Source organism: Hylobates moloch, unplaced genomic scaffold, assembly GCF_009828535.3.
Source record: "Hylobates moloch isolate HMO894 unplaced genomic scaffold, HMol_V3 SCAFFOLD_16, whole genome shotgun sequence".
Taxonomy (NCBI): Eukaryota; Metazoa; Chordata; class Mammalia; order Primates; family Hylobatidae; genus Hylobates; species Hylobates moloch.
In genome coordinates, this window is record NW_026652291.1 from 11341944 (window position 1) to 11369625 (window position 27682).

The 27682-nt window shown below is 38.3% G+C and overlaps 1 protein-coding gene across 5 annotated transcripts in view; it reads right to left on the reverse strand.

Annotated features, from left to right (window-relative positions):
• Positions 1–25922, reverse strand: part of PPP4R4 (protein phosphatase 4 regulatory subunit 4) — a 119733-nt gene extending 93811 nt beyond the window's left edge. For 2 of the 5 annotated variants that reach the window (XM_032180046.2, XM_058429716.1), the window contains exons 1-2: positions 25616–25922; positions 24083–24156 (exon numbers count right to left, since the gene is read on the reverse strand). In XM_032180046.2, the coding sequence (XP_032035937.1) occupies positions 24083–24156; positions 25616–25732 (191 nt within the window). In that variant the 5' untranslated portion in view covers positions 25733–25922. Of the gene's footprint in view, positions 1–24082; positions 24157–24496; positions 24594–25615 lie in introns of those variants that run through there. The other 3 variants (XM_032180045.2, XM_032180044.2, XM_058429715.1) reach the window with 3 other exon arrangements.
• Between the last annotated feature and the right edge of the window lie 1760 nt (positions 25923–27682).

Below are 27682 nucleotides of genomic sequence, written 5' to 3' on the forward strand. Positions count from 1 at the left end.
GGGAAGGGAAGGGCTGTTCCCTGCCTAGGGTACCACCCCTGGGCCTGTGCCCACGGACCTAGGTGAGGACAGGAACTCCTGCCTTCACGTCCAAATGCTGTCATTTCCCAAGACCACCCTGGCCCACCACACCCCCATCCTGTGCCTATAAAAACCCCAAGACCCTAGCAGGCAGAGACGCAAGTGGCTGGACGTGGAAAGGAACACTCCAGCGGAAGAACACACAAGCAGCTAGATGTTGAGAGGCCGTCAAGGGGCCGTCAAGAGGAGCGCATCCGCATAAGAGCACAGTAACAGGCACTGGCAGATCCGCAAGCCATCAACCCCCGGAATGAGGTGGAGTTTGGCTGGGGCAGTCAGAGGAGAGCCCGGGCTGCTAAGCAGCCCGACTCCAGGGGAAAACCACCTTTCCACTCTGTCTCTCTTCTGGCTCCCCCATCTGCTGAGAGCTACTTCTACTCAATACAACCTTGCACTTATTCTCCAAGTCCACGTGTGATCCGATTCTTCCAGTACACCAAGGCAAGAAACCCCGAGATACAGAAAGCCCTCTGTCCTTGCGATAAGGCAAGGGTCTAATTGAGCTGACTAACACAAGCCACCTACGGACTGCAAAACTGAAAGAGCACCCTGTAACACACGCCCACCGGGGCTTCGGGAACTCTAAACATTCACCTCTAGACACTGCCATGGGGTCAGAGCCCCACAGCCTGCCCGTCTGCATGCTCCTCCTAGAGGTTTGAGCAGTGGAGCACCAAAGAAGCAAGCCACTCCCCCACTGCACGCCCTGCGAGGGGGACTGGGGAACTTTTCCTATTTCAATATGAAATATATTTGGAAAACTTGACAAAAGATGTGCAAGATTTGTAGACCAAAAATTACAGAACATGCTGAGAGAAATAAAGAAGAACTAAATATATTCAAGGATCAAAGACTCAATACTGTTAAGATGTCAATCTCACAAATTGAAGACAGATTCAATATGATCCCCTTCTAAAACCCAGTAGGCTTTCTGCAGAAATGAACAAGCTTATTTTAAAATCTATATGGAAATGCAAAGGATATAGAATAGCTACAATAAACTGACAAAAACAAAGTTGTAGGGCTAATACTAGCAGGTTTGATTTTAAAACCTATCACAGAGCTACAACAGACCATGTAGTGCAATACTGGCATATGATCAATGGAAAAGAACAGAAAGTTCAGAAATAGTCCCAAACATAAATGCGCAATTGAGTTTTTAAAAAGGTGAAACGACAACTCAATGAGGAGATGATAATCTTTTCAACAAGTGGTGATGGGACAATTAAATAGCCATATACAAACACAATGAGTCTCTCCTCAACCTGAAACAATAAACAGAATTTAATTCAAAGTGGATCACAGGCCTGAATTTAAGAGCCAATAATGTAAAACTTCTAGAAGAAAACAGCAGAAAATCTTAGTGACCTTGGGTTTGACAAGATTTCTTGAAGAAAACACAAAAGGTAAAGTACAAAAAATTTAAAAATCAACCAAATAAACTTCATCACAATTAAAAATGTTTGTTTTACAAAGGCACTGTTACAAAAATGAAAATGTAAGCCATAGACTGGCATAAAATATTTGCAAAATAAATATTTAGCAAACAACTTGTATCTAGAATATATAGAGAATTCTTAACTACAAGAGTAAGAACATCCAATAAAAAGCGGACAAAAGATTTGAACACCTCACCAAAGAAAATATAAAAATGGCAAATAAATACATCTTAAAATGCTCAACAAAATTTTAATCGTTAGGTAAAATTACAACCACAATAAGATATCACTACACATTCACTAAAATAACTAAAATTGTAAGGACTGAACATGCCAAATGTTGGCAAGGATGAGGAGTAATGGCACTTTCATATACTACTGATGGAATATAAAATAATACAATCATTTTGGAAAAGTTTGACAATTTCTTTAAAGGATACACATACACCTACCAAACAACCCAGACATTCCATACTGAGACATTTATCCAAGGGAAATAACAACATATGTTCACATAAACACTTTAATGTAAATATTTATAGCAGCTTTGTTTGTAATAGATAAAACAATCCAGATGTTCACTAACAAGTGGATAATCAAATTATGATATATCCATACAGTGATATATCCATATAGCAATAAAAAGAAATAAACAAAATCATGGATAAACTTCAAAACAATTACACTGAATGAAAGAAGCCATACAAAAAAATTAATACTACTGTATGTTTTCACTTACAGAAAATCACAGAAAATACAAACTGAACTATAGTGGCAGAAAGCAGTTTTTGCCTGGGAATGAGGAAAGGAGAATGAAAGCTGGGTTACAAAGGGACATGGGGAAATTTTCGGAGGTGGATATGCTTATCATCTTGATCATGGTGAGGGTTTCATGGGAATACACATATGTGAAAAGTCATCAAATTCCCCACTTTAAATATATGTAGTTTACTATACATCAATACCTCAATAAACTAGTGCAAAATAAAGTATATAAATACAAAAAGACTAATGAAAGTACCCCTATAAAGATGGCAGCAGTTAACACATCATTTTTTAAAATTTCCTGAATCCCTCATAAAAAACAGAGCAACTAGGACAAAAATAATAAAATTAAACATGCATAACATCTACACCATAACTACATGATAAGATTTCCCACACAAACCAAAAATGCATGCCATGTGTGAACAGCAGCTAAAACTGCAAATGGTTTTGTATCCTCCAACAGCTGATGAATTCAACAAGTCCATAGTAACATCTGAGAGGACCAAGCAGTCTTATCCCCATGAACTTTCAAAACTTCTAGAACAAAGACCCAAGATGAAGAAAAATTCTGGGAAACAGAATCCAAATTGAGCAGCAGAGGAACAACAGAGAAGGTCCAGATAAAAGTACAGGAGAGAAACAGAACCAAGAAACCTCACAAGGTAAGGTATCCTAATTCGAACACTATACAAAACAACAAAAAAGGGAGCTCTAGAACCCTGAAATTAGAAAAGCTATCCTGAACCACACCTCCTAAGGTTTATGAAAACTAATATAAAAATGAAAAATAAGGATCATGATTAAATTACACAGATAGTTATTTTTTAAAGACAGAATAAGGAGCAGACTAATATTCCTAAAGACAATGAAAGACATACTCAAACTACAGGTAACTATAACCTACTATTTCTCCACAACCAAAGAAATTTTTAATGTATAATATATGAAAAAACACGAATCGTAATTATGAAAACTCAGAAATGAAGTGATAGAACTCAGGAAAGAATTAGAAGAAAATATTTCAAAAAAGACTAAACTAGAAAGAAGAAAAAGATGAATAAACACAATAATACTTCAAGAGAAATAAAAGGTGAAAAGAAGAAAAATTTTTAAATAAAAAAGATTTGAGGCCAGGCACGGTGGCTCATGCCTGTAATCCCCGCACTTTGGGAGGCCAACGCAGGCAGATCACCTGAGGTCAGGAGTTCAAGACCAGCTTGACCAACATGGTGAAACCCTGTCTCTACTAAAAATACAAAAATTAGCTGGGTGTGGTGGCGGACACCTGTAATCCCAGCCACTTGGGAGGCTGAGGCAGGGGAATCACTTGAACCCGGGAGGTAGAGGTTGCAGTGAGCCGAGATTGTGCCACTGCACTCCAGCCTGGATGACAGAATGAAACTCTGTCTCCAAAAAAAAAAAACTTTGAAAGAAAGTAATATAGGCTTGACAGAAAGTAATATATAAGATAGACAAAGAAGAGCTAACAACTTTTAATAGGAGTTCCTGAAGAAGAAAACCAAAACCAAAGCAAGGGAAGGAATTTTTTTAAGTCAAAAAAAAAAAAAAAAAAAAAAAGATTCAAAAGCACATACCACAAACCTGAGAAAATCAATCCAATATAACCAATACTGAGATTTACTGTTGAATCTTAAAGAAAAAGAAAAATCCTTTGGGCATCCAAGTAAAATAAGCAAGTTACTTAGGAACAAAAAGAAAAGCAAATTATCATTAGACTTTCACAGCAATAAGATACAAAGAAAGCAAAAATACTAGTTTATAGGGTGATATTGCTCACTATAAATAGGACACAAAAAATATAAAAAATATAAATTTTGTAAAATTATAAAAAATTATAATCACCATAATCTTTAATTTCTATAATTAATTTATATCTGGCCCTTTTCCTACCCAGGGAGAAAAAGTGATATATTATGGGTAGTACATTGGGTATTATCAGTTTGAAGGAAAAGAAACTGGGTTAGCTAGTGGTTCTCAACCAGGAGTGATCTCCCCCTTCCCCTCCCCTCCACTCATGGTCTAGGGACATTTTTTTTTAATCATCATTTAGGAAATGTTACTGTAATCTAGTAGGTAGAAGCCAGAAATGCCACTAAACATCCTACAATGCACAAGACAGCTGCCTACAACAAAGAATGTCAATATCTCAACAAAACATGTCTAAGAAATCCTGGTTTAGACAAAGCAAATATTAGTTGAGCCACATGAAACCACCAACATTAATTACTGGCCATAGTTCAACATATATGTTGAGCTTAGCAGAAACATATTAAGTCAGTGACATCAAGAAAATGTATACAGGTTGGTAACTACAACATGCTAGAGCAGTGGTTCTCAAACTTCAGCATGTGTCAGAATCAACTTGTACAGGGCTTGTTAAAACTGGGTCCCACCCCCAGAGATTCTGGTTCAGTTGGTCTTGTTTAGGCCTGGGAACTTGATTTCTAAGAAGCTCCCAGGTGATACTACTGGGGATCACACATTGAGAGTCACTATGGTAGACGGACAGTCAAAAACAAAAAAGAGGAAAAGGAGACTGCAGAATCTTAACATTTTTTAGATGTGAGTGAAATGAGCCAAGTGCACAGTAGCAGTTTGCCCAAATGAAGCAGAAGGTCCAACAGTAGACTGCATATGTTCACAACTTCTGTTAGTCCTGGCTACCGAGTTCTTCATAATGATGTTAAAAGTAATATGGAAAAAAAAATAGCAGAGATGGAATAACATGTAAGTCTACTTAAATGTACATTAGAGAAAAGTATAAGGAGTTTGTGAAAAGGTTGTGTATCAGACAAAAGAGTCATTGACTAGACTTGGCTTGCATTAAAATGGGAGTTCTTAACTTGCATGCCTGGGAATTTCTTGGGGCTGTGAACATGTTGTTTTGTTCTGCTGACTTTAGTCATAATCATTATAAATAAACCAAGTATTGCCCGGTGTGGGGTGCTGCGACTGTAGTCCCAGCTAGTCAAGAGACTAAGAGAAGAGGATCACTCCAGCCCAGGCTCAGGCATTCAAGTCCAACCTGGGCAGAACAGCCAGACTCTATCTCTTAAGAAAAAAACAAACAAAACAAAACAAAACAAAACAAAAAACAAGTATGTGTGGATCTATGCGACCATCACTGACTAGAAGAAACCCAAAAAAAACTAGCATAGACGATTCCACTTTCTTGCTACTTTATATCACACATGTAATTTTTAAATATTTTATCAACATTATTCTTTTTGTTTCAAAGTAAGCTTCCCAGCTTCCCAGATTTTAAAATCTACAACTTCCTATTGAAAAGCCGTCACAGGAAACAATCATCATGGTTACAACTTGAGCTGCTCCTTTTTGCCCCAATTGTGCTATTCTTTGGGACATGCTCCTTTTCTAGGATACTTAACTCAGAAACAAAATGAACACAAGCCCACTCAACAAACCATTCCTCTAAAACTAAAAAGAATTGGGTTAATCATCTAATCTGTACACTAGTGGCTAAAAAGGAAAGCTGAAAAAAACAAGACTAAATAAATGAATTTAGGACACCTATCTTTTAAACTCTAAATTAACGTTACTAATTATTTTATCCCTACTGGGAGATGCACCTATTTTAAAGAGCCATTTATAGTAAATCTTACGCCAATGAAAAACAAGTCAATCCACTGAAGTATTCTTTGCTACAATAAAAGTTTTATAGTCTTTCTTGTTGTCCCAGCTTCTGCCATTGTCATGGTAAACTTTATCATTCAGGTGAGTGACCAATAGCTGGTTTCTGATTTCCTGTAATCCAAGGATGTGTTACCCAAATGTGACATTCCCCAATGCCTAGCAAAGCAGCACACAGTAAGGGCTTCATAAATATTTGTTAAAATGAATTCATCTCCACTTCATATCAGCAACCCACTCCTTTTGTCAAAGGCTGGATCTTATTATCTGGAAATATTCCATCTCTAGAATCTCAAACTGTGATCTCACTTATTGGCCATTAACTCTTATTTTTCTACTTTTCTATTGCTAAGCCTATGTTTCACCCTTATCACATTTCTAACCTATTAACCTTCTTATTCTCCAGTACCTAACATTCTTCCTAGTTTCACTTTCCTCCTTGCCAGCCTGAACCTCCCTATTATTTCAATTAGATTCTCGCCAATAACCTTACTTTAATAACCTCCTTCTAATCACAACAAAATAAAAATAGTATCTAATATACTATAAGCCAGGCATTGCGCTAATAAATAAGCACCTTACTTGTACTCATCTTATTTAATTCTCATACTAATTTTATAAGGTAGGTAGATACTATTATTATCCCATGTTGTAGATGGGGAAATTAGAGCTTAGAAAAATTAAGGTACTTGCCTAAAGTTATGCAGCCTGTACTACTCCAAAACTCATACCAACCACTATACTACACTGACTCCTGTCCAAACTGTGCATCCAGACAATACCAAACACATCTATCAGCTTTTCCTATCCCACTCCTGCTCCTAAGCTATGCAGCACTGCTAGAGAAAACTGTGTAACTATGCTGCTTAATGCTTTAAAAAAACATATGGTTAAAAAAAAAAAAGCTTGTCCTCAATGATCAATGATGCTAGACAAAAACACAAAATGATAACCAATTTGTTGCAATTAAGAAAGGAACCAGAAATTCTTAGTTTATGATATTGCCTAAAGCATTTTCAGAAACATCTTTGATCTCTCAAAATGAGGCTACCTGTGCTAGTTTATGAAATCCTTGCCCTTCTCCACAAAGAATAAGCCACATGTTAGAATAAATCCAGGTACTAACAATATTATCTTCCTCTATTCTTGTACCTTGCTCCTACCTCTAAGAACTTAAAATCTAATAAGGAAGATAGATTCACACACTAAAAATTTTGACTACATAGAACAAAGTCCTCTTTTCCTAGCCTGGACACCCTCATAATCTGTTTAATCCTAAACCACTTAGACAAGAGAGAGGAGATGAGCAGATGCTATCCAAAAATGATGATGTGACATAATCGGTCAGTACTATATCTGAGAACTCCAGCTTTGCTACTGTTCAACTATGTGTAGGATATAAAATGTTTGTAGTTATAGAGAGCCAGTGATCCTACTCCTAGCAGCTCTCACTTAAAATCCAAAATATAACTCACAAGCTGCTGATACTGTGCTTGAATTTATAACAATAAAGCAGATGCCACAAAAGCCTTGCTTTGAGTTCACAATAAAAACTAAACTTTACATAGTTGATAGTTAATTGTTTCCTTACTCAAATTAAATTATTAAACAGTTTGTTTTAATGAATAGAACAAAATAAATTAAATGATTACCTTAGAGAATTAACCTTCCAAGAAAGACAAAACCTTCTTGTAAGGCAAAGATGACTGATAGAGGGACACAAGAAACTTAAGCAGAAGATATTGAATACCAAGCCCTAACACCAGTAATTTTTCAAATATAGCATATTTCCATATGTTAGTCCAGTAAAATGAAATTCTTAATAATGTTAAATCTTTAAAACATTGCCTTAAAAGGTTTATGTAGAAAACCATTCAAACCTGATTATAGTCTTCATGCTTAAGACCATAGAGAAACAAATAATATTTTTTAGTAGGACCAAAGAAAGAGTAACAGAAAAGTTAACATTTAAGGGCCTACTATGTGCTATACAAGGTACTTTACATACATAATCACATTAATCATCACAATATATGAGCAGTATATTTCTATCCTTACTGATGCTCAGAAAAAAATATGGGATTCACCCAAAGTCATGTGACTAGTAAAGATTAGAGGCAGTATTCCAACCTATGATTTCTCAGTCCATAGCCTATAGCCATCATACCATCTCAGATCATAGTCACATCATAAGAACTGGCTTAAATGCCAGCCTGAAAGGACTTCTAAGTTGATAATTTCGTAAGAGTTATGTTCATGATTTAATATTTATGTTACAATATTTTACTAATAAAGTCCACTATGTATCGTTTACTATCAATGCCATGTCAAAACAGTATACAAAAGTTTCATGTTCCTTGCGAAGAGATAAACTCCTCTTTAGATTAAACCTTTATCACCAATGATATAGAGAATATTGCCTTTTGAGTGGCTCTTCAACAATTTATACAGCAAGATAGGAGGAATAAGTTCTGCTGTTCTGTACCACTGTAAGGTGAATATGATTAACAACAATTTAGTGTATATTTTCAAAAAGCTAGAAGAGAGAATTCTGAACGTTCACAACACAAAGGAATGATAAATGTTCAAGGTGATGAATGCTAACTATTCTGATTTGATCATTACACACTGCATACATGTATTGAAATATGCTCTGTATCCCATAAATACATACAATTATTACATGTCAACTTAAAATAAAAGAAAAAATAAATAAAGGCTCAAAATTTGCCTGAAAAAAACAGATGAGCTTATTTTTCCCCTCCCTCTTTATACCAACGAGGGTACAAACAGCCCTCTGATTCCTCACGATACAGTTTAGAATTATTTCAACCTTCCCTTTCTTCTCACACCCCACAGCATATTTCACAACAGTATAACAAGATGTGTATGACTCCCAATTGTTCTGGAGTGAAAAGAACTAATTAAGGTGCAAGTACACCTGTGGCATTAATAAATCCTTGGTTTTTTGTATTGTTTATCTTGGATTTGTTCCATATTATAGCGCAATATAAAGATTACATTTGATATTAACTTTGATATGTTTTACTGCATTATACATGGAAGAAAAATTGTTAAATTTTAGTTTCAGTTATATATATTAATACACACGCACACAAACGTGTCTATATATGTAGGGTCACAATTTGAAATGTATTCCTTACATGATTAGGTCATCGTAAAAAAAAAAAAAAAGTTGGAAATCACTGCTCTACAGTATTTTGCATAGAGTAAAAGGGAATATTATCAAAGTCTGTCCTAAATATATGAGCTATAGCAGGAATATTGAAAAGTATGCAAAACATTAGTTCAGGAATAACTACATAAACTTGGAAGAGTTCTGGGAACATTGTAAGTTCCCTCCTGTTAATTTTTTTAACCAGCCTTTCTATTGCCTCATTAACAAATAGCAGTAAAAATTCCTTTAAAATGCTTTTTATTTTATTATTTTTTTTTTTTTTTTGAGACAGAGTCACCCTGCATCGCCCAGGCTTAAGTGCAGTGACACAATCTTGGCTTACTGCAACCTCTGCCTCCCGGGGTCAAGCAATTCTCCTGCCTCAGGCTCCTGAGTAGCTGGGGCTACAGGCACACACCACCACGCCTGGCTAATTTTTTAGTAAAGACAGGGTTTCACTACATTGGCCAGGCTGGTCTCGAACTCCTGACCTCAAGTGATCCACCCACCTCAGCCTCCCAGAGTGCCAGGATTACAGGCATGAGCCACCATGCCCAGCCTAAAATACTTTTTAAAAATATATAGATATGTTAAGACATAGCAGGGGAAAAGGGCTAGCTAAGATAACATACTGCCAACCCAGCCAGTAAGACAAACTCAGAAAACAGAATAGTAACCGACAGCTATTAAAAATAAATAAATAAACAAACAAACAAACCAGGTGTGGTGGCACACTCCTGTACTACTAGAGAGGCTAAGTCAGGAGGATTGCTTGAGGCCAGGAGTTTGAGACCAGCTGGGCAATATAGCAAGACCCTGTCTCCAGAAAAAAAAAAAAAAAAAAGAGGAAAGCAGGCCAAATCCCTGGCACCTACAGGAAGAAGGGGTGACAAGTATCACAGGAAGGAGAAGAGACCCAGTTACCTAACCTAAATAGGTGAAGTGACATGTTCAATCATTCAGGAACTGCTGGGTGCCAGGCACTGGTTCTGGATTCTCCAACACAATCTAATAATGCTTTATGCCTAGCACAGAATGTGTCAGACAATAAAGACTGTCAAGAGTACTGAGAGAAAAACAGTATAAAATTACTCCCAGGTTTCCCTCCAGTATGATACAGAAAGATGGTCAGGCTTCAGTAACAAGCAGAGGCATATTTAGATAAAAAGTGATGAATGCAGTTTCGAGCACATTGAGTTTGAAAAGCCAGCAAGACATTCTGGTGGAGACACCCTGGTGGAGGTGCCCAGCAAACAGAAATGATCCAAAGTTGAGAAGGAAAGGCCAAGCTACAGCCACATTTGGAAATCATGCCATGGAAATGATGACTGAAATCCGGAGTGTATAATCTGACCCAGAAAGAAAGTCCCAAATAATACACAGTGGCTCCTGTCTGTTCATTTGACTGATTATCACTGTAAATGGGGCACTGAATCAGAAGAAATGTAATACAAACAAATCAATTATAATATTTAAAAACTCATCAGTCAATCCAAAATCAATCTGTAAAAGCTACGTGAAATAATTATTTCTTTTCTCTAATAATAAGGACAGGATAAGATAGAATACAATGAAATGTTCAAACTAAAAGGGGGTCTTGGAAATAAAATACATCTCCTTCACATTGTGACAATGAAGAAACCAATATCTACAGAGATTATGGAACTTAGGTCAACCAGCTAGTTACTATCAGGGTCAAAATGTCATCTCCACAAAGCAAGAGCTAATTTTTAAAAACTATTGATCCTATCATCTCTCTCATGGGTTCCTAAATAACTATTCATTTAAATAAATTTTACATATGTATATTTTCTTCTCTAAGAGAAAAAAAGTCAATTTTCTCCCTGATCTCTCTTATGGTAATTGTTTTAGACACACTTCTCATTCAACAATATACGAATTATCAGTCCTCTAGTTATTCTAAAATAATTTGAGTTTTATTGAGGCAGAACTGACAAAAATGCTGCATATTCAAGATATACAATGTTATGGGATTTTTTAACCCTTTTTAATTGTAAATTGAGAAAAAATAAACTATGTATTTACAGGCTACAAAGTGATTATGATGTCTTGCTATATGTATACATTGTAAAATGATTACTACAGTAAAGCTAATCAACATGTCCATCACCTCACATACTGACTTTTTGTGGTGAGAATACTTAAGATCTACTCTCTTAGCAAATTTCAACTACACAAATGTCTAAGGAAATATAATTATTAATTACAACATATGTAATTCAACAGCAAATAATTTAGGTACTATATCAAGATGTAAATGTTTCTCTATATATGTGTGTGTGTGTGTATACACACATATATATATTTTAGGCAAGATATATATATCCGTGTCAAGATTTCAATATGTTGTCCAAAGACTAGGTCCATATGCTATTTATGTAGTAATAATGAAGAAACTAAGAAGTGTAACAGAATAAAAGGCATTTTGATTGTAGGGTCATCTTCATAAAATACAATCAAAATAAGACATTATAAGAAAACTGAAGATTAATCCTCTCATTAATATAAACGACAAAATCCTCCACAAAATATTAGCAAATAGGGTCTAGAAACATATAAAAAGACTAATACATAATGAACAAGTAGGATTATTCCAAGAATGAGAGGTTGGTTCATCATTCAAAAATTAATCAACGTACTTCACTGTATTAAAAGACAAAATAAGAAAAGCCATATACCATATCAATAGATACAGAAAAAAAATTCTACAAGATTCAATACCCAGTCATGATAAAATTTAGCAAATTAGGAATAGAGGAAACTTAACCTAATGGTATCTATAAAAAAGTACAACCACATTATAGTTAATGGTAAGAGATAGAATGCTTTCTCCTAAGATGAGGAAAGGCTGGAAGTCATCTCTTACCACTCCCACAGTGGAGAAACCTGGCAGGTATTTCCTTAACTGAATGACCTAAATTAACATAACTAATGATAAATCCATGGTGACAGCATGAACCCCCTGATATGATGAGATAAGAAAGGCATTTCGCTACCATGGTACTCTTCCTAAAAGCACATAACCCCAATCTAATGATGAGAAATAACATCACACAAACCCAACTTGAGGGACAGTCTATGAAATACCTGACCAGTACTCTTCAAAACTATCAAGATCATGAAAAATAAGGAAAAGTTAAGAAAGTGTCACAGCCAAGAGAAGACTAAGGAGACATGACAACTAAATACAATGCAGTTTCCTGGAGTTGATCTTGAAACAGAAAAAAAAAAAAAAGTGAAAAAACTAGTGAAATCCAAATAAGTTTAGTTTAGAGTGATGTATCAATGTTAATTTCTGAATTTTTGAAAGATGTACCATGATTATGTATTAATAACATGTTAGCATTAGGGGACACTGGTGGAAGGTATATAGGAACTTTCTATACTAACTTTGCAATGTTTGTGAAAATTTAAAATTATTCTGAAACTTAAAAAATTAATTAAAGGACAGAAGAAGATATACTTTGTAAACACTAACCAAAAGAAAGTTGGAATGAATATGTGAATATTAAAGTAGATTTCAAAACAACGTACATTTCTTTTTTTTTTCTTTTTTTTTTCCAAGACATAGTCTTGCTTTGTCATCCAGGCTGGAGTACGGTGGCGCAATCTTGGCTCACTGCAACCTCCGCCTCCCGGGCAATTCTCTTGCCTCAGCTTCCCGAGCAGCTGGGATTACAGGCACCCACCAACACACCCAGGTAATTTTTGTATTTTTAGTAGAGACACGGTTTCACCATGTTGGCCAGGCTGGTCTCAAACTCCTGCCTTGTGATCTGCCTACCTCGGCCTCCCAAAGTCCTGAGATTACAGGTGTGAGCCACCGCGCCCAGTCTAACAAAGTATATTTCAAAGAATAAACATTACATAATGATAAAGGGGTCAATTCAAGAAAACATAATAATCCTAATTTTATGGGCATTTTGCCACACAGTTGCAAAATACTAAACTACTAGTAAAAAAATTATATATTTTAAAGGAGGAATAGACAAACCTGCAATTACAGTTGGAGACTTCAGTTCTCTCTCTCTGTAATCAATAGAACAAATTATAAACACAATGAAATAACACTACACACCACTAGAATGACTTAAAATTAAAAAGACTGATCGTATCAAGTGTTATAGAGTATAAGGAGCAACTTAAACGCTCATATACTGCTGGTGGAAATGTAAAATGGTACCATCACCTTAGAAACAGTTTAGCAGTTTCTTAAAGGTATAAACATACATTTACTATATGGTCCAGCAATTCGATGTTTACCAGAGAGGAAGAAAGCACATGTCTACATAAAGATTTATAAATGAATGTGTATAGTCACTAAGTTTGTGATAGCTGAAAACTGAAAATTACCCAAATGTCCATCAACTGATGAATGGATAAACAAGATGTGTTATACCCATTAAACAGAATCATTATCAATAACAAAAAGCAGTAAATTAACAATATAGGCAACATCAAGGATAAACTACAAAATAATTAGATTGAAATAAGCCAGACAAAAGAGTAGACTGTATGATCCATTTCTATAAAATTCTAGAAACTGGAAACTAATTTATAGTAATGGAAAGCAGATCAGTGGTTGCCTGGAATGGAAGGGGCTCACGGGAGGGAGAGGGAGATAATCTAAGGACACAAGTAGCTTTTGGGAGTGATGGATATGTTCAATATCTGAATTGTGTATACATATGTCAAAATTCATTAAATTACACAGTTTAAATATGTGTGATTTATTCGATGTGAATTCTACCTCAAAAAGCTTCAAAAAGTGAAAAAAATATATAGTCAGTATATGACCCAACAAACATTCTTAGGCATTTATCCAACAGATATAAAAAACTATGTCTAGATTCCAGAACAGGCAAAATTATTCCACAGTGACAAAAAGCAGATTAATGGTTGCTTAGGGTTAGGGTGTGGAGTTAACTGCAAAGAGATACCAGTGGCTTTTGTGGGGGTGATGAAAATGTTCTATATTTTGTGCTAGTTACACAGGTGTACCCATTTGTCAAAACTCAAACTATAAACTTAGTTTATTTAAATTATACTTCAATAAAGTTATTTTCCAAAAATGGAGATGGGGGAATTTGGTGCCCAATCTAGAAAACTAACCTAGAGAGGAAACTTTGTAACACAAGAAGTTTCTAAATGGGATGTTTCCTATATATCCAAAGTAAAATATGTTCCTAATCCCAAACAGATGATTTAAAAGGGCAGCAACAACTATCCTTTACTGAACACTACTCTGTATCAAGCACTGTGCCCTATACATACATTTCCTCTAATCTTCTCAACAATCCTGCAATGAAGGTATTATTATTCTCATTTTATTTTTTGTTTGTTTTGGGACAGGGTCTCACCCTGTTGCCCAGGTTGGAGTTCAGTGGCACACTCGTGGCTTACTGCAGCCTCAAACTCCTGAGCGCAAGTGATCCTCCCACCTCAGCCTCCCAGGTAGCCAAAAAACAGGCACAAGCCACCATTCCTGGATAATTTTTTAAATTTTTTTGTAGAGACAAGGTCTCGCTATATTGCCCAGGCTAGTCTTGAATTCCTGGGCTCAACTAATCCTCCTGCCTTGACCTCTCAAACTGCTGGGATTACAGGCGTGAAAGCCACTATGCCCAGCCTATTTATTCCCATTTTAGATCAGGGGACTTGGGCTCACAGAAGATAAGCAACTTACCCAAGGTCTCTCAGTAAGTAAATGAGCAAGCCTCAGCCTCCAAGAATAAATCTGGGTCTGTCTTAAACTATTTCCAATACAACACACTGACTCCCAGTACCTGTTAATTGGGGATAACCTCTATTCTACTGAAATTTAAGAAAAATGCATTTGCTTCCTTAAACTATCTTCTTGAATACAAGTATCTGCTAGTATAATGACTTTCATTCCCCAGGAGATGCCTAGCACATAAGTACTCAGGTATTTTATGTTTTAACCTAAATTCATAAGATTTACTGTAAAGCAACTATTAGTTGCATTACAAATCTTTTCCATTATTAACATTTCTGATTGGAGGGAAAATTACATTCTAAGGGTATAATAGATTTTGCAATTATTACTAACATGATTACCATATACCAATATTATACCAGCATAAGGATAAGCCAAAAGTGATGACAATGAAGAACTAAGCCTAAACACTTTCTCTATGCTTTCCACATTTGATAGCCAACATAGTCAATGAAACACACTATAATACCCAAAATATCAAACTGAAAGATGTACTGATTTAAAAGATCATTGGACCTTATTCAGTGCTTTAATTCCCTTCATGCAATCTTAATTTTAAGAAGGAAGACAGGCCTAGTGACTCATACCTATAATCCCAGCACCTTGGGGGGCTGAGGCAGGTGGATCACTTGAGGCCAGGAGTTCAAGACAAGACTGGGCAATACAGCAAGACCCCCTAACTCTACAAAAAAAATTTAATTAGCTAGGCATGGTGGCTTGTGCCTGTAGTCTCAGCTACTCAGGAGGTTGAGGCAGGAGGAACACTTGAGCCCAGAAGTTCAAGGTTATTGTGAGCTATGATCACACCACTGCACTCCAGCCTGGGCAACAGAGCAAGACCCTGTCTCAAAAAAATAAAGAAAGCTATGAATTTTTACCACTTGGTATGGTGAACCCTTTAATTCTTAATGTCAATACTAAGAAACTACTGCACAATTCAACATTACAAGACTGGGAACCAAGCAGTACAACTCCCACTTTTTACTGGGAACTAATTAGTTATAATTTACGACAGAACTCAATCTCCTTGTGTCCCTGTGTCTCACTTAGCTACTTCCCAAGAGGGAGCGTTGGGATGAATTAATTGCTCATGAAAATAAACATATACACACACATGCATATACATTTACAATATACATGTTATAATATGAGTACATTGTAGTTACATAACTTGACACACTCTTTATTCAAATATGTATACTCATTTATTTTATATTGCTTTATATATTATCTTATTTATTTTATAGATTAATTCTAATATATTTTATTATTCCATATGAAATTATTTTATATTACAGAATTTTATAGGCATTTTTAAAGTAATAAAACACTATGCTTACAAGACGAAAAGTTTGCTGAATTCTCTCACATCACATTATGTTATTGTGCTTTCAGAGGTCTTTTCAATGACATTATATGGGTCACTTTTACATTGATGAAAATATTTCACTTTTTATTTTTAAGCTTTTCCTACAGATCCCACAAGAGCATTCTGCTTTCTACAGATGTCACAGAGAAACCTATCTGAATCTTCGGTAAGTAGGAAAAAAGACACAGATGCCTCCCATGGTTGTTCTCATAACAAAAGACAAGGAAACAGAGATGGCAAACAATCTCCAAACCCTTTATATTCAGAGACCTAGTACTTTTCCAAAACAGGGAATTCAAGGTTTGCCAAAGACTTCAGTAATTTGGCCTTAGCAATAATGGAAGGTATACAGCTGGAATCCATTATATACTGCTCTTAATATATTAAACAGTGATCCCTCTGTCCTAAAAAATACAAATGAAGATGCCTGCAATTTCCATGTAGAAAGGCAAGTCATTTGTACATCATCTTTACAGAGGATGACAACGTGGCCAATTTTTTTAATGAGGACCTCTTAGAATCATTAAAAGCACAGGGACTGAGAATAGTACTCCCAGAAACAGGTAGACTCCAATATCCACTTTGTTTCTCTTTTTCTAAGAAAAACTAATCACACAACATGCCCCATCTCCTAAGAGACAATCTAATAACTGAGAGTCTTCTAACCAACAGTGAAGCCAAGTAAAACCTTATAGAACTCCCCTTCTTGTAGGGAAAGAAAAAAAGTTAGATGGTGTAAGTCACGCACAGAGAAACGAAACATCTAAAGGCTATTAACTAGGAAGTTCATTATTGATATGCTAGAAATTATGTACTAGAAGTTTGTCGCTTTTGTTTGCTAAAAAATATAGGCTGGCACCACTCAAACATTGCTGGCAGAAGTACAAACTGGTCAAAGCACATTGGAAAACTGTTTAGCAAGATCTTTTAAGCTGGACATAGGCATATGCTGTGACCAACAATTCTGCTTCTATAATGATACCTAAAAGAAATGCACACATGTATTCACCAAGAAGCTTGTACATGAATGACTATAACAGCATTATTCATAAAGCCCCACACTGAAAACTAAGCCAAATGTCCATCAGCAGTGGAATGAATAAATTGTGGTATATTCACATAATGGAATAGTATACAGCAATGAGAATGAACAATCTGTTGCTCCATGCAACAATATGGATAAATCTCTTTTTTAAAATATTGAGCAAAAGCAGCTATATACAAAAGGTACATAGAGTGCTTCCTACTATATAAAGTTCAAAATCAGGTAAATCAATGTATAGTGTTAGAAGTCAGTAGAGTAGCTACCCTTTGCAGGAAGAACGGGGCACTGGGGCAGGAATACAAAGGAAGCTACTAAGCTAACGTGATAATGTTCTATGCTTTAATCTGGATACTGGGTACATGGGTGTGTTCACTTGTGAAAATTCAACAAGTTGTACTATGATTTGTGCACATTTCTGCATATATTCAAAGATCGTGTTAAAAAATAAAATATAAGCTTATGAAAGTACTTCTTTAACTGATATTCCAAATTCATTACTTTCTTAAATGTATAAAGGCAAACAAAGAACAAACCAGACCATGGGAACGAACTCAACAGAGAGACAGGAGAGGAATATCAAGAATGAAGCAAGATCATCACAGAGCGCACTTGGAAAGGAGATGGTATGTATCTCTCTCAAACAAAGGTGTTTGAGATGTGACAAGATGTTGAAAGACCTGATTAAGCAATACTCTCTCTACTCCCTTGCAACTGCAAGCTGAAAGCTCGTCGCTAATAGGCTACTCTCTGGAAAGCCCACAGAATTCCACTCTCACCAGTTGAGTTGTAATTAAGAGTCAGCTAAGTATGTTCCCAAACCAGTTTATCTATCTCAAATTTCACTTGCTGTTGCAATTACATAATTTAATTAAATATTACCTAAATATATGAATACATATATTTGTTTCTATCAAATTAAGTTAAAAGTTTTAGAAAAACTAAATTCAATAAACATAAGTTGTCAAAGAAAATTGCTATTAAAGTATGGAAGAACAAAACTTTTAAAACACAAGTAGAAAATCATAAAAACCTAGAACCATGCTTTCAGACTGCTTCATAAGCAAATTTAAATTCTTGTTCAACTTTAAAGAAAACTGAACTTGATATTGTAAATGCATTATGCGGTGATTTATGAAAGGAGAATTTCAAACTAATCAGCAGACCCATACTCAAAGAAAAGATCGTGACTTTACATCAAAAGATTGGCAAATGAAAATATATTTATAGTTTACATGAAAATGTAATGTTGAAAATATGTATCATTTATGATTTTATGATTCTAGTCAATTGTTTCTATTAACTAACCAACTATCTATCTTAATTGTGAAGAATGCAAAAGTCCTCTCCTGTGTTATCACTTAAGAAAACTGAGCAAGCAATATTGGTCCCTCAAGACCACCTATATACACATACACACATGCACTCACAATGCAAATGTGATTTCTCTCTCTCCCTCTCTCTCTCTCTCACACACACACACACACACACACACCCCATGCCTCACTAAAACAATACTGAAAGGCAGCAAGCATCAAAAACAGAAATCAAGACAATAATGAAAGTAAATGTGGGGACACGGGTCTTAAAAAGGAGGGCATTCAAAGGAGTTTTTCACACAACTTTCCACTTTGGGATAGCAAATAAGATAGGTATTTTAAAAGATAAAACAACCAAAAGCTAGGTGGGTAGCAAAGCTTTAATCACTGGAGTTCTTCCTTACTGTCTCATTGCTACCCTATCCTAGTCTTGAACCCAAGAAGTACACCAGAGTTTTCACATGGTACAACACTTGTTTATTTCCACTGATTTGACTGCAGAAATCTCACTCTTTCATATCACTAGGGGGAGCACTTACTCTTTAAAAAACAGGAAGAGAAATTAAAAAAAAAAAGTTCCAATTAAAGATGCACTTTATGATCAGGGGCAGTGGCTGTGGAGGCAGTGTGTGCCTTCTGTAGTCTCAGCTATTCAGAAAGCTGAGGTGGGAGGATCATTTTAGCCCAGGAGTTAGAGCACTGTGACTGTGCCTGTGAATAGCCACTGCACTACAGCCTGGGAAACAGAGTGAGACCCTGTCTTTAAAAAAGAAAAAAGAAAAAAAAAAAAAAGCAAAGCTCTTTATCTGACTGTCCCGGGAAAGCAAAGTGCAAAATGCTTTAAAACTCACAGCACAAAGTGAAAAATATTTTTAAAGTCACAAATGACTTTAAAAGTAAGCAACATAAAAGCTAGGCTCAGTACATTAACCAATCAACACATTTAATGCATAATAGCAAATATTACTTAGGGTCATTTGGTAAGAAAATATAAATCAACAGGCTGACCTTACTATTACTCAGTTAAAAATGCTTAATTATGATTTGTGAAGATTCTAATTTCTGATAAATACCATTGGCAAATGAAGTTAATGGATCTCTATCACAAACTTCAGTTGGTATACTTTGTCTTTTTATTAAGTTATTGGAAGGCAAAATTAATACCATTATCCTCTTTTAAAGTTTTAAATGTAACTTGAGCACCTAAGTAGCAAGGAAGTAGGGAAAGGGAAAAGGAGACAGAAGGGAATTAACAGTAATGGGATGCCTATTATGTGCCAGGTGCTTCAACCACACTGGAAAAGGGAATGATGATTTCCACTTTACAAATGAAAGGCAGGGCTCGAAAACCATAACTAACTTGACCATTGTCACATAGATAATAAATTATAGAACAAGATATGACCCATAATACCTAAAATCAAAAATATCAGAAGTTGCTTAATTCATCTGGCAGTATGGTCATCTTAAATACTCTTTATTCCATTAAGAGGTATATATTTATATCACAGCAAAGAACAAGAAAGAACAACAACAAGAAAGCTTGCCCTTGTCCTCTAAAAGCTTGTCTTCCAGGACCGTACAATCTACTGAAGAAAACATGCAAACACAGTTAAGGAATATAAATCAATGATTAATGGCCAATTGAAGAAAGCGCCACTAAGTGATAAGGGAGCTCAAAGAGGCCTGGGATCCATGTGGTTTAAGCAGTTAGGGAAGACTTTATGAAAGACGTAAGATTACAGCTGGATCCTAGAGATGGTGTATGTTGGATGGGGATACATTGAAAGAGTACTGCAGGATGAGGAAAAGCAAAAGTTAAGGATGAACACAATGAAACTGAGTAACAGTGAAAAGGCCAGCAAGAATGAAGCAAGATCATCACAGAGCACACTTGGAAAAGAGATGGTATGTATCTCTCTCAAACAAAGGTGTTTGAGATGTGACAAGATGTGGCCGATTAACCAATACTCTCTCTACTCCCTCGCAACTGCAAGCTGAAAGCTCGTCGCTAATAGGCTACTCTCTGGAAAGCCCACAGAATTCCACTCTCACCAGTTGACTGAATCAAAAAGTGAAGAATTAAGTGGAAACAACCCAATATCCATCAATTGATGAATGGCTAAACAAAAGTGCTATATCCATACAGTAGAATACTACACTGCAATAAAAAGGAACAAACTACTGATACCTGCTACAACATGGGTGAACCTTGAACACACTATGCTAAGTGAAAGAAGTCAGTCACAAAAGGCCATATACTGTATGATTCCATGTTTAGGAATGTCTAGAATAGGCAAATCCATAGATACAGAAAGCAGAATAGTGGTTTCCAAAGCTGAGAGGGTTGGTATTGAGGAGTAACTGCTAAGAGTACAAGGTTTCTTTTGGGGGTGACAAAAATGTTCTAAAAATGATTGCAATGATGGTTGCACAATTCTGTGAATACACTACAACCCACTTAACTATACAGTTTAAATGGGTGAACTACAAGGACTATGAATTATATCTCAATAAAGCCATTTTTAAAAGTGAGGGACTGGAGGGACATCACATTGACCAGCTAAGATAGAGTCACCTATGGAGTCTTCTGAATGCCAAGCTTCAGGGTCTACACTTTATCTAGTAGGCAATCAGAAATAGACAAGTAAAGATTTACCTAATGAAAGCACAGCATACATACTTAGGATTCTTCTATAATAAAATCATTCACATGTTTTAAGTACATTCCAAAAATATATGCAAAATCACAAAGAAGAGAGAACAGGAAAAAGTATGATATGATTTTGACTAAGACACAAGCTGTGACTATTAGGAAAGTTGTTTTGCTTCAGTGCTAAATGCCACAGATGGGTACATCAGTATCGTACGTATGCAAAACCACAAATTCATCTGTGTCAAATCTTTGAAGACTGTAATATTCTAAACTTAATTGTGAAAATGTCATTAATAACTGATGTGTCATATTTCAGGGTAAGACAATGAACAGTATAATTTGTTTTTTATTGATGACAGTACTCTATATGTAATGCTTTTTTCAGATACTGGATTCAATCTAAATGCTATCAGAAACCCCACTAATATAAAGCATTGCTTACTGATGCTTACACATCTGACTTTGAATTCTAATTTAACATAATACTCCAAAATAGTTTCGATACACAAAATAAAAGAACTAAAGAAACAAACCTGACACATAAAAGCAGAGAGAAAATATATATAACATGTTATATATTATACGTTTATATAATATTCAATGCAGAGGAAAAGGTAAAGTGCTCAAAAATAAACCTGAAAATCACTGACAGACGGAAAAAAGGACTCAGCAAAGTACAAACTGAAAAAAAGGAATAAATTACATCTACAATAGCAGGCTCAATACACGAGAGAAGATGAGAAGGCCTAAACAGCGGCAAAGTTCAGAACATCTCTATGAAACAATCCTGTCCCCTCCCCTGAATCCCAGGGAAGAAAGACCCTTTCAGGCATTCTTGGCATCATCCCTCCCAAAGCTGGACTAAGGTGAAATCCCACATTCCCCCAGGAGGTGGTAAGATGGTAGGGATACAAAAGAAGAACTCAGTTGGAGAACCCGTACACAATCAAACCAGTGTTCCCCTTGTGAGTCACCTTGCAAACCTCCTTCAAGGTAGGTGAGCCACAAGAAACTAAAGGAGATACTGAATCTCTTTTAAAATTCTCTTGTCTAAGAATGAGAGGGCCCATCTGTCTCTTTAAGGGCTTTGTAAATTCCAGAACTGAGCGAAACTTACATTGAGTCTGAGAAATAAAGACAACTCAGACAACCTGGTTTGCTAACAAACAATAAAAGCAAAATAGAAAACAAATAAACTTTCCTAAAAAAGAAGTCTTATCACTGATATCTAGAATACAGTGTCTTCTATCACAAGTAAATAGAGCAAGACTCTCCATTTCCTAATTCTAAGCCAGTGTTTATACTAAAGAAAAGAATTCAGTAGGAATAAATAGGAGTTTATTTCAAATCATTAACTGTTGTAGATTAAAACACATTTATCCACACCTTCATCAATTTTCTACCTACTTTGAGTAAAAGAACTGTGGGAAAAGGCAAATGTTGACAACTATTGTTCACCATAATAAACATGTTAATTATTAAGGAATAAAGTATTCCAAATATAACACAATAAAATATGAAAATGGGTTAAAAGTTGGATTATTCTCTAAGTAAACACCCAAAACACATACCGTTGAATTCATACATAAATAGAAGTGTTCTTTGAAGTAAATAGGTAGAAATGATGAGCGCATGCTACCACAGATACCCCAAAGAGGGGGGAAAATAACATCAACATAAAGTCGAAGATGCAGAAACATTTCTAAATGATACAATTATCAGAGGGAGTGGTCTACATGGTAAATATGCTGATATTCTGACCAAAGTTACAACAGAAACTCATGATGCCACTTTTAGTAGGCTAAAAAAGTAATTAAGAAAATTGAAGACCTGGAGAGGGAATTTTTTTTCACAGGCTCATTCAATGAATAACATGGGACTGGAAACATGATCTGTAAACAAGAAAGGAGAACAAGAAACTTGCCAGTACCTGAAACTGGCGCTGAGCTAAGGAAACAAGGATAACAAATATCCTAGGAGGTAAATTACATCAGTTTTCAAAACCTGATTCTGGAAAAAAGGAGTGACTAATTTGCCAAAAGGGAAAAATACGTTGTGTAAGCTAATGAAAAATTTTCAATATACGCAAAATGCTGTAGGAGATTTCTGTTTCTAAAGGATTTTAATCAATTAATTAAAACATCATTAATGTTCACTGTATTAGTTTTTAAGATGCTCAATCTACAAGACAATGTTTTAAATAGTTCAGAAAAATCTTGTAAATATTTGCAGTAACCATTTGCCTTAAGCAATTCTGTAGAGCCTGTGAGATGGTTTGAAATTTAAATGACAGTAGGCTCAACTAAGTTTCTAAAACCCCTCAGGCAAAATCATAAACCTTGCATAGCAAAAGTGATACAAACAGGATATCCTGAACAGCAAAATGAACTACCATATTTGTGGATTTTTTTTCCGTATAGTAGATCCCATATAACGTTCCTACTCTACAATGAACTTAAAACTAATCGCTGTATACTCAAGTCTCATCTAAACTTACTGAATCTTATGTGAGAAAAACCAAAGCCAGAAAAGAAAAAAAGGATGAGGTTCAACTCCAACCATCTGCTCTTCCTCCTCCAAGCAACATTCTATAAATTAGGTATTTTATTTAAATTCTCAAATGCGTAAGTCCACAGCCAAATCTAATTTATAATATAGTTAAGTACTATGCACACAAAAGTACTCTGTTCAAGTGGCTAAGTAAATCTGAACATAACGGCAACATACATTTTAGAAAGCATTCATCTCTGCTGCCACAGGGGAAAAAAAAGAGCAATTTCACAGAAAGACTAGGAAATACCTGAGCAGATAAACAGCCCTTTCAATATCACTGAGGTCTTCATCGACTGTCAATCTTTCTATTTCTTCTGGTGTCTGTCAAGGGTAAAATACACATTTATGCACCACAAACGTTGGTTTAATCTTGCCCCCCAACCTCCCAGTGACCCTCTATGAGGATAAACGAATGAAAAAGTTTCACAATTAAGCATTAACAATGAAAACTAATCAAGCAGCTGAGGATACCAGGCGACGTCAATCACGGAGGTCTCTAATCGGGTGGTCGAGTTTGGGGAGGGGACTGTTTTTTTCTGTTTTTATCCTTCTAGCTCCTGGATTGCAGCTTGAAAATCACATCGTGGCTTCAGAACCTTGGCTGAAATCCATTTCATACGCATGTTATAAAACGAATACACACACTTTTTATCTCTAATACCTCAAGGCTATTTCTCCAGCATTTTCCACCCCAAGAAATGCTAAAAGGGGGATGGATGAAGACTGCAGCCGAGTAGGCATGAAAAGGACAAGATCTGGAGTGGGGGAGGGAAGGAAATAAACTCTGGGGCTGGAAGAAAACCAGAGATTTGAGATATTGCGGCAGGTGGGAGGGAGAGGAGCTAAAGCAGCTAATTAAGCAATGGCCCGGGGAAAGGGGTCCCGTCCGTAAACTAGGTTTGCTGGCGCTAAAGGTTGGAGCCTCCGGGAGGAAGATGACTCTGCGGGGTGGGAGAGCCAGTAGGGGTGGGGGGGAGCAAGCTGAAGGTTGACTCCCTCAAGGGGGTTGGGGAGCAGGGTCCCAGCTAGAGTCCTGGAGGGGTTGGGAGGAAAGGATGCGCGGTGACTCAGGATGGCGGCAAAGGGTCGCGAGGGACGACACTGAGAAAGAGTACTGACTGGGAAGCGAGGGGAGGCCGGGCTGCCTCGAGGGCAGAAGGACTAGAGCTTGATCTGACTTGGTGGGCTGGGGGTGAGGGGACGGGACGCGGGGTGGTGTCTCCGGGAGAGGTGGGGGGAGGAATCGGGAATGTGTGGACGAGGGGTGGGCCTGGGGCCAGAACCCGGGCGGCGTCAGCGGACCAGAGGTTGGGGAGCTCAGGAGAGGACCGGGGAGAAGTGGGCTGCGGCCTCGAGGGGCAGCTCCCGTGGCGGGGGGGCGGGGGGGGCGGAAGGAAGGGGGTCCGCGACCGAGGACGCTGGGGCTGCCCCGAGGGCTGGGGCTCGGCCGTTCCTGGGGGTGGGCCGGGGGCATTCGGACGCCTCAGGAGGGGCAAGGGCCGCGGGGCTGGCGCCGGTCCGGGGCTAGGGCAGGGACCCGTCCCTTGGGGATGGGGGTCCAGACTAGAGAGGACCAGGTCCGCTCTGAGGAAGGGTCCGGGAGGGAACCGGCTTAGGGCGACACGGCAAGAGGGGCTGGAGGAGGAGGGGCCGGTCCGACTGAGAGGGTCCCGGCGGCCCGGAGGAGGGGAGGGTGGTGGGGTGGGGAGGAGATCAGCGCGGGGCCGCGCGGGGCAGGCGGCCGGACGCCGTGAGGGCAGGTCCTCTCCCCGGGGCGCACCTTGAGGCTCCGGCGGACCGGCCTCTCGATGATGGTGAGCTCCTGCAGGTCCTCCATGTAACCGAACAGGCTGTTCTGACTGAAATCCATCGCGGTGGCGGGCGGCGGCGGATGCATGGACTGCCGGGCACTCTCGCCGCCCGGGCCGGAGCGGCCCCAGGATGCCGGACGCCCTCAACCCCGCGGCCGCCTACCAGCAGGACTTTCTCCCGCTCTTGGCCGCTGGAGACGAGCGTGAGGCTGCGGGGCGGCGGGAGCAAGAGCACGGCCCGGCGAGGGGGCGGGGCGGGCCCGGAGAGGGGGCGGGGCGAGGCTCGCGGGCGGGCTGCGGGGGCGGGGCCAGGGGCGGGGGCCCGCCACCTTGCCCGCCTCGGCCCCGCCCCGTCCCGGGCGCCGCGCGCACGAGGCCGGACGCAACTGCCGCGCAACGACGCGGCGGCCCCGCCACCCCTCTGCGCCCGCTCCTCGCCGTCCTCCTAAACCCCCGTCCGCCCCCAACCAAGGGTGCCCCACCCCACGGCGCGTGCGCAGAGCCTTTTGCCTCCCGCAGCCGGCTGAGGCGGACTGGGGGCGGGGGCTGAGGGCGGGGAGGCTGAGCCAATGAGAGCGGAAGCAGAGGAGAGGGAGCTGGCTGGGCTGCGGCTGCACCTGCTGACTTAACTGTCCAGTTATTCCCAGGACCGTCCACGCTGCGAACCCGGAGACCCCCCTAGCACAGCTCCAACCCTGAGGGGAGCGCTGAGTGCCCAAAATAAGCAGTTAGGACGCGGGGTGCCCGGCTGACGGGGGAGGGGGCTGTGGGAATACAGCCCTGGAGGGGCTGGCTTTTGGGCAAGGGCAGCATTCGGAAAAGGCCTCCCAGAGAAGAGTCACTTAAGCTGAATCTTAGCGACCGATAAGGCTTTCCCAAGAGAAATAATAAAGGCAAGCCGGTCTGGGGTTGAAGCCTGGGTGTGTTTGGTTGTGTTTGAGAAGTGCCGTCGAAGTAGAGCTCGGGGCTCGGGCACCGAGGGCGTGGCGAGGTGGGTGGAAGGAAGAGGACCTAGGTCCTTGGTGAAGAAAAGCCCTGCTCTGGACAGCCACGCTGAGTCCCTTGCACTTGGTTCTGTTAAGAATGGGACGAGATGGAAGGGGGATTGGGGCGATTTTTTTGGACCATGGGGACAAGTTAAGTTCGTACTGTTCAGCTCGTCAGTCAGCAAGGCCCTTTTCTTTTTTGTTTTTATTTTCCACTCGTTCCTTCTCCACACCCATTCTTCTACCCGCCATATGCACCCTCTTCTCTATTAAGGTATGTCCCAGTTCATGCACCGGTTATTCCCAGCCTCGAAAGATAAATGGTTTGTATCTGTTTTTAACATACATGAACGGCATTGTGGTGAGAACTCATTCTCTTCCTTGTTTTTCTCTCAGTGTCTTAGAGATCTATCCATGTGACACTATACAACAAGAGTTCATTAATTATGACTAATAATAGTATTTGATTTGTGTATCTATCATATTCTACTTATCAATTCCTCAAATAACGGACAGTTAGGTCGCCAGCAGTTCCTTGCTACCACAGACCATGCTGGAATGGGTGTTAGACGTGTCCCTTACAGAACATAAGAAATCGAGTCGCTGGGTCATGAAGTCCACAGTGTTTGGTTTCACTCTGTCATGTTGCCCTCCAGATGGCTTTGCCATTCACACCCACCAATGGCACACGAAGGTAGGAAGCTACCCGTTTCCGATTTTATATGCTAACATTTGGTATTATCCGATGTCCTAATTTATGTCAATCTGAAATCAGTAAAGTAGTATCACGTTGTACTTTCGATTTGTATTTCTTTGATTGGTAGTGTTAACCATTTTTCCATATACTTAAGAACCATCGAGATTGTTTTCCTTCTGTGAATTATCTATTTACATCATTTACCTATTTTCTGCTGGATTTTATTATTTTTTTTCTGAATGAATTGAAGGAGTTGAGTTTCTTCTATGTTCTAAATATTAATCTTTTGTCAGTTTTTTTTTTTTTTAGAAAAACACTGCAAATATTTCTCTCAATCCTTCATGCATCCTGTT